Source organism: Barbus barbus (genome assembly GCF_936440315.1).
Source record: "Barbus barbus genome assembly, chromosome: 24".
In the NCBI taxonomy this organism is placed as follows: domain Eukaryota; kingdom Metazoa; phylum Chordata; class Actinopteri; order Cypriniformes; family Cyprinidae; genus Barbus; species Barbus barbus.
In genome coordinates, this window is record NC_136752.1 from 3,872,987 (window position 1) to 3,885,619 (window position 12,633).

General features: G+C 38.9%; 1 protein-coding gene across 4 annotated transcripts in view; it reads left to right on the plus strand.

The window, feature by feature from the left end:
* LOC306843376 (mRNA-capping enzyme) overlaps positions 1 to 12,633 on the plus strand; it is a 136,295-nt gene that overhangs the window by 55,440 nt on the left and 68,222 nt on the right. For all 4 annotated transcript variants that reach the window (XM_079374830.1, XM_079374829.1, XM_079374828.1 and 1 more), the window contains 2 exons: positions 2,708 to 2,843; positions 5,099 to 5,170. In XM_079374830.1, coding sequence (XP_079230956.1) covers positions 2,708 to 2,843; positions 5,099 to 5,170 — 208 coding nt within the window. The remainder of the gene's footprint in view (positions 1 to 2,707; positions 2,844 to 5,098; positions 5,171 to 12,633) is intronic.

Consider the following 12,633-nt stretch of genomic DNA (forward strand, 5'->3'; position numbering starts at 1 on the left):
TTAATGATGGTCTAGGTCATTTTATGGCAGCTCTGCATGAGCTTGTCTGCTGTAATGATGTGAACCGTGTCTCTGCGCTCCTGCTGGCTCATGTGCTCAAACATCATTAAACACTCATCCATAAGACAGATCTGCTCAGAAGCAGCACAGTTGGCACCTTGCAGCATGTTCTATGGCTTGGCAGAAGCGAATGAGCGGGTTTGGTGTGTCACAGTGATCCAAACTCGGTTGAAAGTTGAGCAGAACAGCCACGGCTCTCTGACAGAGGAATGCTCCGCTCCGTCACTGAGACATTTAAAAGACCTCGCTGATCTCTTTAACTGGAGATCTGCTCTAACAAGCCCATTATCCTGTGCTTTGGCCACTCATGGCTTACAGAGAATCACTGTGTGATGGTTTGCTCGGGGGACGTCCAGCAGAGCGCTCTGTAATAATGACCAAACGGCAGGGAATTAAAGGAGCTTAGAGCAAAGACGAGGACTGATGGGTTTCTTTTTTGTTGGACAATTGTTGGTTTTTTGGGGCTCTGATGTTACATCAGTTTTCAATATGTGATGAATTGTAGTTTAGGGACCAATTCTCACTATTAGCTTATTAGCATGCCTATTATTAAGATATTGGCTGTTTATTAGTACTTATAAAGCACAAATTCTGCATGAGCATATACTACATCCCTAATCCAACCTAATACCTAAACTTAACAATTATCTTAAAGGGATAGTTCACCCAAAAATGAAAATTTGATGTTTATCTGCTATAAGTGTGTGTGTGTATATATATAGACTTTTTTGACTCTCAAAGAAGTGGGTCCCATTGACTGCCATTATATGACTGAAGTCACCTATATCTTGGATGCCCTGGGGGTTAGCAGATAAACATCAAATTTTCATTTTTGGGTGAACTTGGCCTTTAATAAGCAGCAAATTAGGAGTTTGAGGCAAAAGTTGTAGTTAATGGCGAGAATTGGACCTTAAAATAAAGTGTGACCAAATTTACTAACCATAAATTGTCCATGAAACTGTATTTTATATATTTAATTTATTTATTTAAAGGGATAGTTCATGCAAAAAATGAAAATTCTGTTATTATTTTATGTTGTTATTATTTACCATAATTAAAAACATAATTTGCTCATCCTCATGTTTTTCTAAAACTATATGACTTTCATTTATCTTCAGATAGTTCTGTCCTCCATTGACAATCTATGCAAATAATACCGTTTGACACGTCAAAACATTCGGTTTAGCAGTTTAGTCCACATTTTTCTGAAGAGACTCGATCGCATTTTATCATGAACATATAATGGATTCATGTAAATGTGTCCCAACAAGCTTGAGAGAGAAAAACTGATCATTTTCCAAATAAGTGTGAGTTGTGATAGATGCGTTATTCGTGTCATTTGCGTCAGTGCGGTTAAACCATGTAATGTTAAAGGTTCTTATAAAGTTAGCAGCCAGATGATGAGTTATTGGCTTAACAGCCAAGTTACTCTGATTTGATGCTCGTTGTGGGTTTATTTTGCAGCCTGGTTAATGAATGAGTAATTAAATTTTCATCTGTAATTCTACTAATGAATAAATTGAATAATCCGTCTATATAGAATATCTAGGGCTTTTTAGTTAACCCTGGGTCATTCTTAACCCCGGGTTTTCTTGCTTCACGTTTCACACTGCTCATACTTCACCATGACATTAACAGAAAGCTGCTTGGTTTGAATGTGATTTCTGTGTGAGCTGTGCTTCATACATCACTATCAACAACAGACTATGCACTGTTTTTGCCCATGAAATTTTGTTAATGTGACGGCACCTGTTAATAGTGCTGTCATCATACATGTGCAAGCCTCCGTTTGAGCCTATGGAAACTTCGGAAGTAAGGGATTTGTCGTACAAACCTCTCCATCCAAGCGTTAGTGATGTTCACGCTCTATCGGTCCATCCGTCAGCTTGCTCTGGATGCATCTAAAGTTATTTTACATCCTGATGCAGCTTATATTCCTCTTTCTTTCAGCTGCCTGCTTTCTCAGGGCCTCCTTTTGCTTCGTGTCCTGTTTGTATTCTGCTTTTAGAGTCGATCGTCTTCAGTTTATCTTCTATGCTGGAAACATGACTGCAGAGAATGCCTCTGGAGACTAAACCTCATCTGATTTATTTTTTCGTTGTTTAATTATACTTAATTAAATTTTCTGATGGCAGTGAACCACATGAAACGAGACATCGCTGCTCATCAGTTCCTGCCGTGTCCATGCCGCCGGGACGTATGTTCTCAATCAGTGCTTTTCTCTTCAGCTGCTAATTTCTGCTCGTAAACAGCCGAAAGCTGCTAAATCTGGCCAGACTTGTTTACATCTTGTTCCTTCTGCTTTTGCGCCCACAACATTTTCCATTCAATGCTTCTTGACCTTGCATCGTTTACCTGTAACACTGTGTTTCTTATTGGTTAACTCTTTGTTTTTGGTGGTCTTTGTTAGGATCCTCAAGGGGTCCATAATATGCTCTCTATGCCAACCTTTTTGCGTAATCATCAATCCAAAGTTTTACTTTTTACCAAAATTAGTAATAAAAAGTCACACAGAAAGTACCACGCAAACTATTTTTGCCTCCGTTCCAAATGAACATACAACCAGCCAAAAAACAGGAACATACATATATTTGGGGTAGGGGTAAATTAAACTCAGTCACCTCACTGTGTCTCTTGTGTTTTACAGGTACATGATGTTGATAGATGGAAAAGACGAAGTCTATATGATTGACAGAGACAATTCGGTCTTTCACATAGCCAACCTGGAGTTTCCTTTCCGGAAGGATCTTCGCATCCACCTTTCCAACACGCTTCTGGATGGGGTGAGTTATTGCACTGTTTGAAAGCCTGTTAATCAGGTTAGATGGAGAGGATGCCCTCTATTCCTACACTTAATGGACGCTCACGGGTGACCAAAACATATTCGGGTTGCAGTTATATAATGAATATGAGCTTAAAGTGCACACGCTGATCTTTAATTTGAGAGCATTTGCATTAAAATTGGAGGAAAGGTTAAGGAATTACAGCTCTTTAATATGTACCTCCCCCCTCTTTCATGGGACCATGAGTAATTGGACAGTTGACTCAAAAGCCATTTCATGGACAAATGTGTGCTATTCCTTTGTTATTTCTTCATGAAATTAGCAGGTAAAAGGTCTGGAGTTGATTCTAAGTGTGGCATTTGCATTTGGAAGCTGTTGCTGTGAACCCACATCATGCGGGCAAAGGAGCTCTCCATGCAGGTGAAACAGACAGTTGTTAGGCTTCAAAAACAAAACAAATCCATCAGAGAGAGACAGCAGGAACATTCGGAGTGGCCAAATCAACAGTCTGGTACATTCTGAGAAAAAAGAACGCACTGGTGAGCTCAACAACATAAAAAGACCTGGACGTCCACGGAGGACAACAGTGGTGGATGATCGGAGAATCCTCTCCATGTTAAAGAAAAACCCTTTCACAACATCCAGCCAAGAGAAGAACACTCTCCAGGAGCCGTGACGTGTCTCTGTCAAAGTCTACAATCAAGAGAAGACTTCGCCAGAGCAAATACAGAGGCTTCACCACAAGGTCCTGATCTCAACCGGACTGAGCAGCATTTCACTCGCTGAAGACAAAACTAATGTCAGCTGCAGTCAAGGCCTGGCAAAGCATCATGAAGGAGGAAACCCAGTTATATTTTTGTTCAACCCCTTGAATTAAAGCTTAAAGTCTGCACTTCAGTTTCATCTTGATGATGGCATATAGAGCTGAAATTATGAAAATGTGTCAGTGTCCAAATATATATGGACCTACCTAACTAATTCACAAGACATGACAAATCCTGGTATCAATTAATAGAAGCAAACAGTTGAATAAAAGATGAAAGAGCACATATAATATGATGAGCATGTTGGGGAGGTTCACGGATCAGCTGTGTCATGCCCCTTTGACCGCTGTCCTGCATCTTCTCATGGTGCAGTAATGATCAGCTGTCAGCAGTGTGTGTGTGTGTGTGTGTGTGTGTGTGAACTCCCCATCTCTCCTTCCCATGCATGCTAAATCTGTCCTCTAATGTACCGCCCATCCATGTCATGAGTCCCCTAATCAATCCTTTTAATAATTTATGTACATATTTATTTATTATAAATAGAATATATCTCAGAGGCCTGTTCTGTTGGCCACGTTTAATTGTGCAGTTATGTGCTTTTTTATTTATTTAAACCTCCACAGCAGTGAGTTTGAGGTTAATTGAGATTTCAATCAGAGTGAAAACAAAAGGATTCAAGTTCATTTAAGTTGAATTAATTTAAAGTTAATTTAGATTTCAATTTATCCTAAAACTAAAACCACGATTAAAACGAGGGGTATAATGGGATCCTGATTATTTTAATTATTAGATAAATCATGACTTAGATCAATCTTTATTGGTGCAAGCCACCCTGAGAGTAGTGTGGTGGTATATATATGCCAAAACCCTCAATTTAAACTTGAAATGACTGAAAATGTTGAAGGCCCATGATTTTGTCGAACTGATTTTAATAGAAATAATGTGACTCTTCGATGAATCATGGGTGCCTACTCAAGTCCTAACAGTGATTTCAAGACAGCAGGTGAATGATGTGTTCACCTCGAGAACAAAACGAGTATTCGATGGACTGAACGAAAAAGAAATTAACACCTGTACAATGGATACCTCTTCTGGATGCCCAAGCACACCTTTAGCTGCTCTGCTGTGAGACTCTAAGCAGCACAAAAACAAGGTTATCACCTTCATTATTAAACATAAGAGTGATCCATGTTCCCATTGGATTTTTGTCCATAAAAATGTGCTTTTTAAAGGTCACAGATCAGTTTAATACTCTCTGCAGCCTTAGTCAAGTTTAAATATAAAACATTAGAGATTTAATTGATCTCAGACATGTGGACTTCATGTATTAAATTAACACTACTATTCTTTAAGTCTTGTCTGGGCTTGAGCTTTAACGCTAAATATCATATTTCGGTTTTTGAATTACATTGTTACATCATGTTGGTGTTTATAGGCTTGATTTATGGGCAGTATATCTGCATTTCTTATTGTCACCTTCTTGTTTTGCAGGAGATGATTATCGACAAAGTGAATGGGCAGCCCGTCCCACGATACCTCATCTATGACATCATTAAATTTAACGTGAGTGCCTTTCAGTAACAATAACAAAAACACACTCCTGTTTGCTCTTTATTTAATTAAGAATTACTTTTGGCATTTGCACATGCTATATTACCATGAGGTGTTTCCGCCAACATTTAAAATCATGCCATCTTTTATTATCCATCATATCTCTCCACATCTCTCCGACTATCTTTGATGAATCACAAAAGGAAAGGTTTAGTGTCAGATACTGTCAGCCCCAGAACGAACAAAAAGAACCATAAAAATATAATAAAAGTAGCTCATATGACTGCTTTACTCCCTCTTTGACTCATCTTCCCCTTCAATGCAGCTCTCAGATTTAATTCACAAATGTCACAGAAAAAAAGGCATCTTTAGACACCGCAAGCTTGGATTTATTAATAATCTTCCTCTGAATAATAATTCCTTTTCTTCAGAATATGTGGATTATATCACATAAATCAGGTGCATATTTTGTCCTTTCTAAAGTTTGTCTATATAAGTCACCGTCCAAGTTCTGCATAAATATTTCTATTTTTGTTTGTGCACAGAAGAAAGAAAGTCGCATAGGTCCCATTTTACCTCTATAATAATTGAACATATTTTTCTATAACTGAAAATAGTTCTGTATTGCACTTTTTACAATGCAATAGAAAAGCTTTGCATTAAGTTAAATCCACAATAAGGAATGTGCATTAGGACAAAATAGTGTCCGCTTTGATTTCACGTTGAATAAATGATTTTGGTGAGCTCATTTTTTAAGTCATAATTCAGATCCATCTTAGTTTTGGGACGCTTGGTTTGGTCTTGCTTGGTTACCATGCTGAAAGGAACATTTTTCCCAAATGCATCTCTGATGCCGTAGGTAAGCAGTGTGTAAATATAGACGGCACATTAAGTGAGCTTGTCCAGTGATGTGCTGAAAAACTGATATTCGGTTCAGTTATAGCGCTCCCATATGCACTTTGCTTGTGTATTTATTACATTTTTATTTCAAATATGAGTATATTAGAGACTAACACAGATATGTTTCCTAAAGTGCTGTTTTGTGGAGCACAGCTGGAGTTCTCGTTGACAAACAGCATGTGGGAGCTCCTCGAGTTTGCTGTGTTTAGCCGCTCTCAGCATTGCTAATGCGGCCCGTCCTTGTTCTGAGTGTGTTGTGAATCTATTTGTAAACCCACCACATACTCTTCTCTTGTAATGGTACACAAATATGACGGTTCGACCTCGGTTTTGACGTCACGGTTTGGCACGGTTTTGGTAGAGCAGGAGGAATAAAACTAAACATAAATAGCTTTTTTTAATTTAACAATGATTTACTGAACAAATGGCTCTTTCTTTAAAGGCCTATTCAATTATAATTACAATTTTCTTAGGGATAAAATGCACAAAAACATGAAATCCACATCAACTGATAGAATAATTATATTCCATTACTCCTTTAACATATTTAGTATATTAATAATATAATAATACTCAATATTAATATCCTACTTTTCAGCCACCGTATCATTGTTACTGTTAGTGTTACTACAGTAAAACTATGGTAAATGTGGGTGATTTGTGGATTGAAAACTGGATTGTTGTTGCACTGTTTCTGCATCAGTGTTGATGAGAATAGCAGCTCTGATTTATATGGCTTTAAACTAGTTTAAATTAAAGAGATGTGATTTGTACTCTCTCTGCGCTGAACTAGAGATTGGCATGGTTTTATTTCAGTTAGCCTAATAGCTGGTTTGATTTGCATTGAGAGAGGATCTTATGGAAAGTACTCCATGCCAATCTCTATGTGATGATGTGGGGCTATTTTAATTCCAAAAGCCAAGGGAACTTTATCAGGATGCATAGTATCCTGGATCCATGAAATAACTGGCCTTTAAAAATAAAAATCTGCCTGCCTCTATGGGAATTTAACATAGGGGTGCCCAAACTTATGCACCCTGTATTTTAAGGAAGAACATTTATTTATTTACGATGCATTATTCATTCACAAAGAGAATTGGTGTCCTTAAAGGTTGAATTTTTCCTATTTTTTTAAATTAAGGCATTAAGTTCAATTTCCAAAAGATGATTTTTTATTTCTCTTTTTAGTCAACTTTAGCATGGGTGCCTAAACTTATGCATAGCACTGTATGGGGGAAGTCGTGGCCTAATGGTTAGAGAGTCGGACTCGTAATCGAAAGGTTGCGGGTTCGAGTCTCCGGCCGGCAGGAATTGTAGGTGGGGGGAGGGAATGTCCAGCGCTCTCTCCACCCTCAATACCACGACTGAGGTGCCCTTGAGCAAGGCACCGAACCCCCAATTGCTCCCCGGGCGCTGCAGCATGGCTGCCCACTGCTCCGGGTGTGTGTTCACGGTGTGTGTGTGTGTGTGTGTGTGCATTTGTTCACTACTCACTGCTGTGTGTGTGCACTTGGATGGGTTAAACGCAGAGCACCAATTTCGAGTATGGGTCACCATACTTGACAATATGTCACGACTTTACTTTACTTTATATGAGTTCAGAGTAGCAGGAGCTAATATATATGCATATATATATAAAATAATATTTACATTATTACTGTTTTATACCAAGACTGCATTTATTTGATCAAAAATGCAGTCAGATCAGTAATGATGTAAATATTATTTTGATTTAAAATGACTCTTTTTGATTGTATTTTAAGAATGTCATTTATTTCTGTGATCAGAGCTGTATTTTCAGCATCATTGCTCCAGTCTTCAGTGTCTCATGGTCCTTCAGAAATCATTCTTATATGCTGATTTACTGCTCTCAAAGCATTTCTGATTATTATCAATGTTGAAAACAATTGTGATGTGTCCTATTTTTGTGGAAACTCTGATACATTTTTTTAAAGATTATTTGATGAATAGAAAGTTCAAAAGAACTGCAGTTTTTGAAATCTTTAGTCACTTTACTGACACCGATCAATACAGCTTTTAAAGAGAACAGTTCCTGTAATGTGAAGATCTGTGTGGCATATGGTATGAAAACAAAGGATTGTCACTTTCCTCTTTCCTTGGCCAAGACGTCCTGTAGGTCCCGGGATGCCCCCTGCTGTTTTCTGGCCTGTTGTAGATCTGTCCTGTTGGGCTTGGCAGGCTTCCTCATGAATCAGTTTTTCCAAAATGGTAGTTGCATGTCGCTTTGCTTTTTCTTTAGGGATATTGCATTTGACATCGCATTTGTTCTCACACATCTTCTCGATAGTCTTGTAATGTACCAGCTTACCTTAACAGAACTGGCATTTATATGCAGTCTCTATACTCTTTTCTGAAACTTAGTGAGCTGCTTCCCTAGACGGCATTTTAAGGCTTCGCAATCATGTGACACAAAGCCTGTTCCGAAAGCTAAGCAACATCATTATGCTGCCTTCAGAGTAGGGGTGTTTTCTCTAAGGAAGCAGCGATGCCTCAGGAAAATTCAAATGAGAAAATAATTGACACTACAAAAACAAATATAAAAAATAAGAGATCAAATAGCGTGTTAAGCAGTCATTTTTCAACAGCAGATAAAGTTTCAGAGAGTGGCAGCATCTCATTTTCCTCTCATATGCTCATTGCGTTCTCACTGAGGTCCTATAACTGAAATGACTTTAGAGGAAGCGATGCCTACACTCTGCTGTGATTGGCTGAAGGCTCTGTCATTCTGTCAATGGAGTAACACATCTTTGGAAATGAATGGACAAGTTTAAACACTCAGATATATGATAGCTTTCAGTCACGACTGAATCAAAATATAGATGTTTTAGAGCACTCAGTTCAAATGAAAGCTGTGGCCCTCATGACACCTGATGACTAATGGTCCAAAAAGATGTTGACTATTAATAATGACACTTATATGGCCTTAAAGGGATAGTTCACCCAAGAATGAACATTGTGTCATCATTTACTCAAGGTGTTCCAAACATGTATGAGTTTCTTTCTTCTCTTGAAGATAAAAGAGACTACGTTGAAGAATGGTGCTAATCAAACAGTTGTTGGATGGAGCATGGAGAAAATACTATGGAAGTCATTGGGGACCTTAAATTATTTGGTTATTCTTCAAAAATGTTGTGTTCAGAAGAAAGAAGTTCACACAGTTTTGGAACAACAGGAGGATGAGTAAATAATGACAGAACTATCCGTTGATGTGAGATGACTTTTTTTTCCAAGTCAAGCCAGTAATTGTCTCTTTGACGATTATTATAAATATATATTTTTTTTAATTAGTACTTTTATTCAAAAGCGACACTAAAACGGTTTATAATTCTATTTCAGATGCTGTTCTTTTAACATTTTGAACACTATTCATCAAATGTATCAGTTTCCACAAAAACATGAAGCACAACTGTTTTCAACACTGATAATAATCAGAAAAGTAAGCAGCAAATCAGTATATTAGAATGCATTCTGAAGGATCATGTGACACTGAAGACTGGAGAAATGATGCTGAAAATTTAGATTTGATCACAGAAATACATTTTTTTTTTTTTAAGTATAGCCCCTTTGGAGAAAAGCGTCTGCTTAATTCATAAATGTAAATGTATATTAAATTTTTTTTTTTTTTTTAATTGAAATAATAATTCACATAATTACTGTATTTACAGTATTTGTCTTGATAAGCATAACATATTTATTTCAGAAAATCTTACTTCTTGATATCTTCTTTTTACTAAAATATACTGCTTAATTAATCCAAAAGGATTATTACTGTTTAAAATACTCTTTTTATAATCCAGTTTTTCCCTGTGATGGCGAAGCATCATTTGTCACAGTGTATCATCTCACCCTTAAGCAATCATTAAAATATGGTAATTTGGTACTATGGTGCTTAATATTAGCACAGTTGAGGACGACTGTGCATCACAAGAGGATTTTTTTGAAGAACAGAATTTATTTGTAATAGTCATTTGTAATCAGTCTCTGATTTTAATCAGTTTCATGCCGCCTACTCAGACAGTTTCATAGTGATTCTAAACTTGAACCGTTGAATAATAGGAAATATTGGAATGGAGAAAATAATAGTTTTTAACAAAAATAAAAAAGTCTTTTTGCAGCTTAGCGCAAGTAACAATTACTGTTGCACTGGGTCACTGCTGGAGATGGGAAAATTACAGATGAATTAAGATACTAAAATATCTCTGATTGCTGCTGCTGACCTCACTATAACATAGCATCCTATTGTTGAGATCAAACACTGCAGATTATAGAAAAAAACTGCACATGTTGGACACACAGACTGACACTTTAATACAGTGTTGTTATGCTGGTTAAAACCTTGGTGTTACCCATGGGAACACATGCATTACATATTCTAGACTATCTAATACAGCTTTTTGCTGCTTTAATTATAAAACATAGAAATTTACTCTTCGCAGGCGATATTTACATAAATATACAAAACTGTTAATTGGGAAATATTAATCAGATTACAACACTGACCATAAAAGGTGAAAACCAGTTACTTCTCTCTATCTTTAAATAGCTGCCTGAAAGTGAAGATTAACACAAGGTTAGGACTAAAAAACAAGTCATTTTAATTACAGGCCTGAGCTGTCAAATTTAATTTCAGATATTTTCCTTGTTTCTGTCCATGTTGTCATTGCTGTAAGCTGCTTACACATACTGTAGAAAAATTCAAATGAAAGCATGAATTTGTGCATATGTTTTAGTGATTTAAAGACTACAATTTAATATAATTTATGACTATTATGTATTTATATTTTCTTAGTCTCGAGACCAGATGCAGCCCTTTTCTGGTCTCGGTCTTGACTCTTATGTTAGAATGCTGTTCATTGACTTCAGCTCGGCATTCAACACAATAATCCCACAACAGCTCATAAATAAACTAAACCTGCTGGGCCTTAACAATTCCCTGTGTAATTGGATCCTGGACTTTCTAACTGGAAGACCTCAGTCAGTCCGTGTCGGCCACAACACCTCGAGCTCTACCACACTGAGCACAGGCGCCCCACAAGGCTGTGTGCTCAGCCCGCTGCTCTTCACACTGCTGACCCACGACTGCGCTGCCAAGTCCAGCTCCAACCACATCATCAAGTTTGCTGATGACACAACAGTGGTAGGTCTCATCAGTAACAACGATGAAACACACTACAGAGAGGAAGTGGCACAGCTGGCTGAATGGTGTGGCACTAACAATCTGTCCCTCAATGTGGAGAAGACAAAGGAGGTTGTGATGGACTTCAGAAGAAACTCCGTTGACCACCCCCCACTGACCATCGACAGCTCGACTGTGGAGAGAGTCAGCAGCACTAAATTCCTGGGGGTGCACATCATAGAGGATCTCACGTGGACCACCAACACCATGTCACTCTCCAAAAAGGCACAAGAAAAGAGCAAGTCTCCCTCCACCCATCCTCACCACATTCTACAGAGGCACCATTGAGATTGTGCTGACCAGCTGCATCACTGTCTGGTACGGGAACTGCAGTGCTGCTGACCGCAAGACCCTCCAGCGGACAGTGAACACAGCTGCAAAGATCATCGGTGCCCCTCTCCCCTCCATCCTGGACATTTTCCTTACACGATGCTCCAGCAAAACCAACAGCATCGTGAAGGACTCCACCCATCCCTCCCACAGTCTCTTCCAGCTCCTACCATCAGGAAGACGGTACCGGAGCATCAGAGCCCACTCCGCCAGACTACTCAACAGCTTTTTCCCCCAGGCGGTGAGAGCCCTGAACTCAAATCACCCCGCCCCCCTCTGAAACCCCATGTAAACCCCTACCTCCTGAAACATGGACCACACCCCCACCCCAAAACACCCCCCCCACCCCCCCTCTGAAACCCCATGCAAACCCCTACCTCCTGAAACATTCTTCTTGTATTTTGTAGCTCATTCAGGCTGGTGACTGCCCAGTTAGACAAGAAGAAGTAATTCACTTGTGACTCAACCAACCACAATTAGCTTTTTGACTTTTAGGGATGGATTAATCTGACCTTGATACAACTGCAATAACAGACTGATGTGCAACAATGACACAGTATATACTTGTTAATATAATAAAATGATTTTACAGACATGTTTAGAAAGCAAAGCACACTATACAGCGTTTATGGATATCTGGGGGAAGTCGTGGCCTAATGGTTAGAGAGTCGGACTCGTAATCGAAAGGTTGTGGGTTCGAGTCCCCGGCCGGCAGGGATTGTAGGTGGGGGAGTGAATGTCCAGCGCTCTCTCCACCCTCAATACCACGACTGAGGTGCCCTTGAGCAAGGCACCGAACCCCCAATTGCTCCCCGGGCGCTGCAGCATGGCTGCCCACTGCTCCGGGTGTGTTCACGGTGTGTGTGTGTGTGCATTTGTTCACTACTCACTGCTGTGTGTGTGCACTTGGATGGGTTAAACGCAGAGCACCAATTTCGAGTATGGGTCACCATACTTGACAATACGTCACGACTTTACTTTACTTTACTAATGTACTAGCTACTGAGCACCTCAGCACCCCTTGATGTTTTGGGCTGGACTAGAGGCT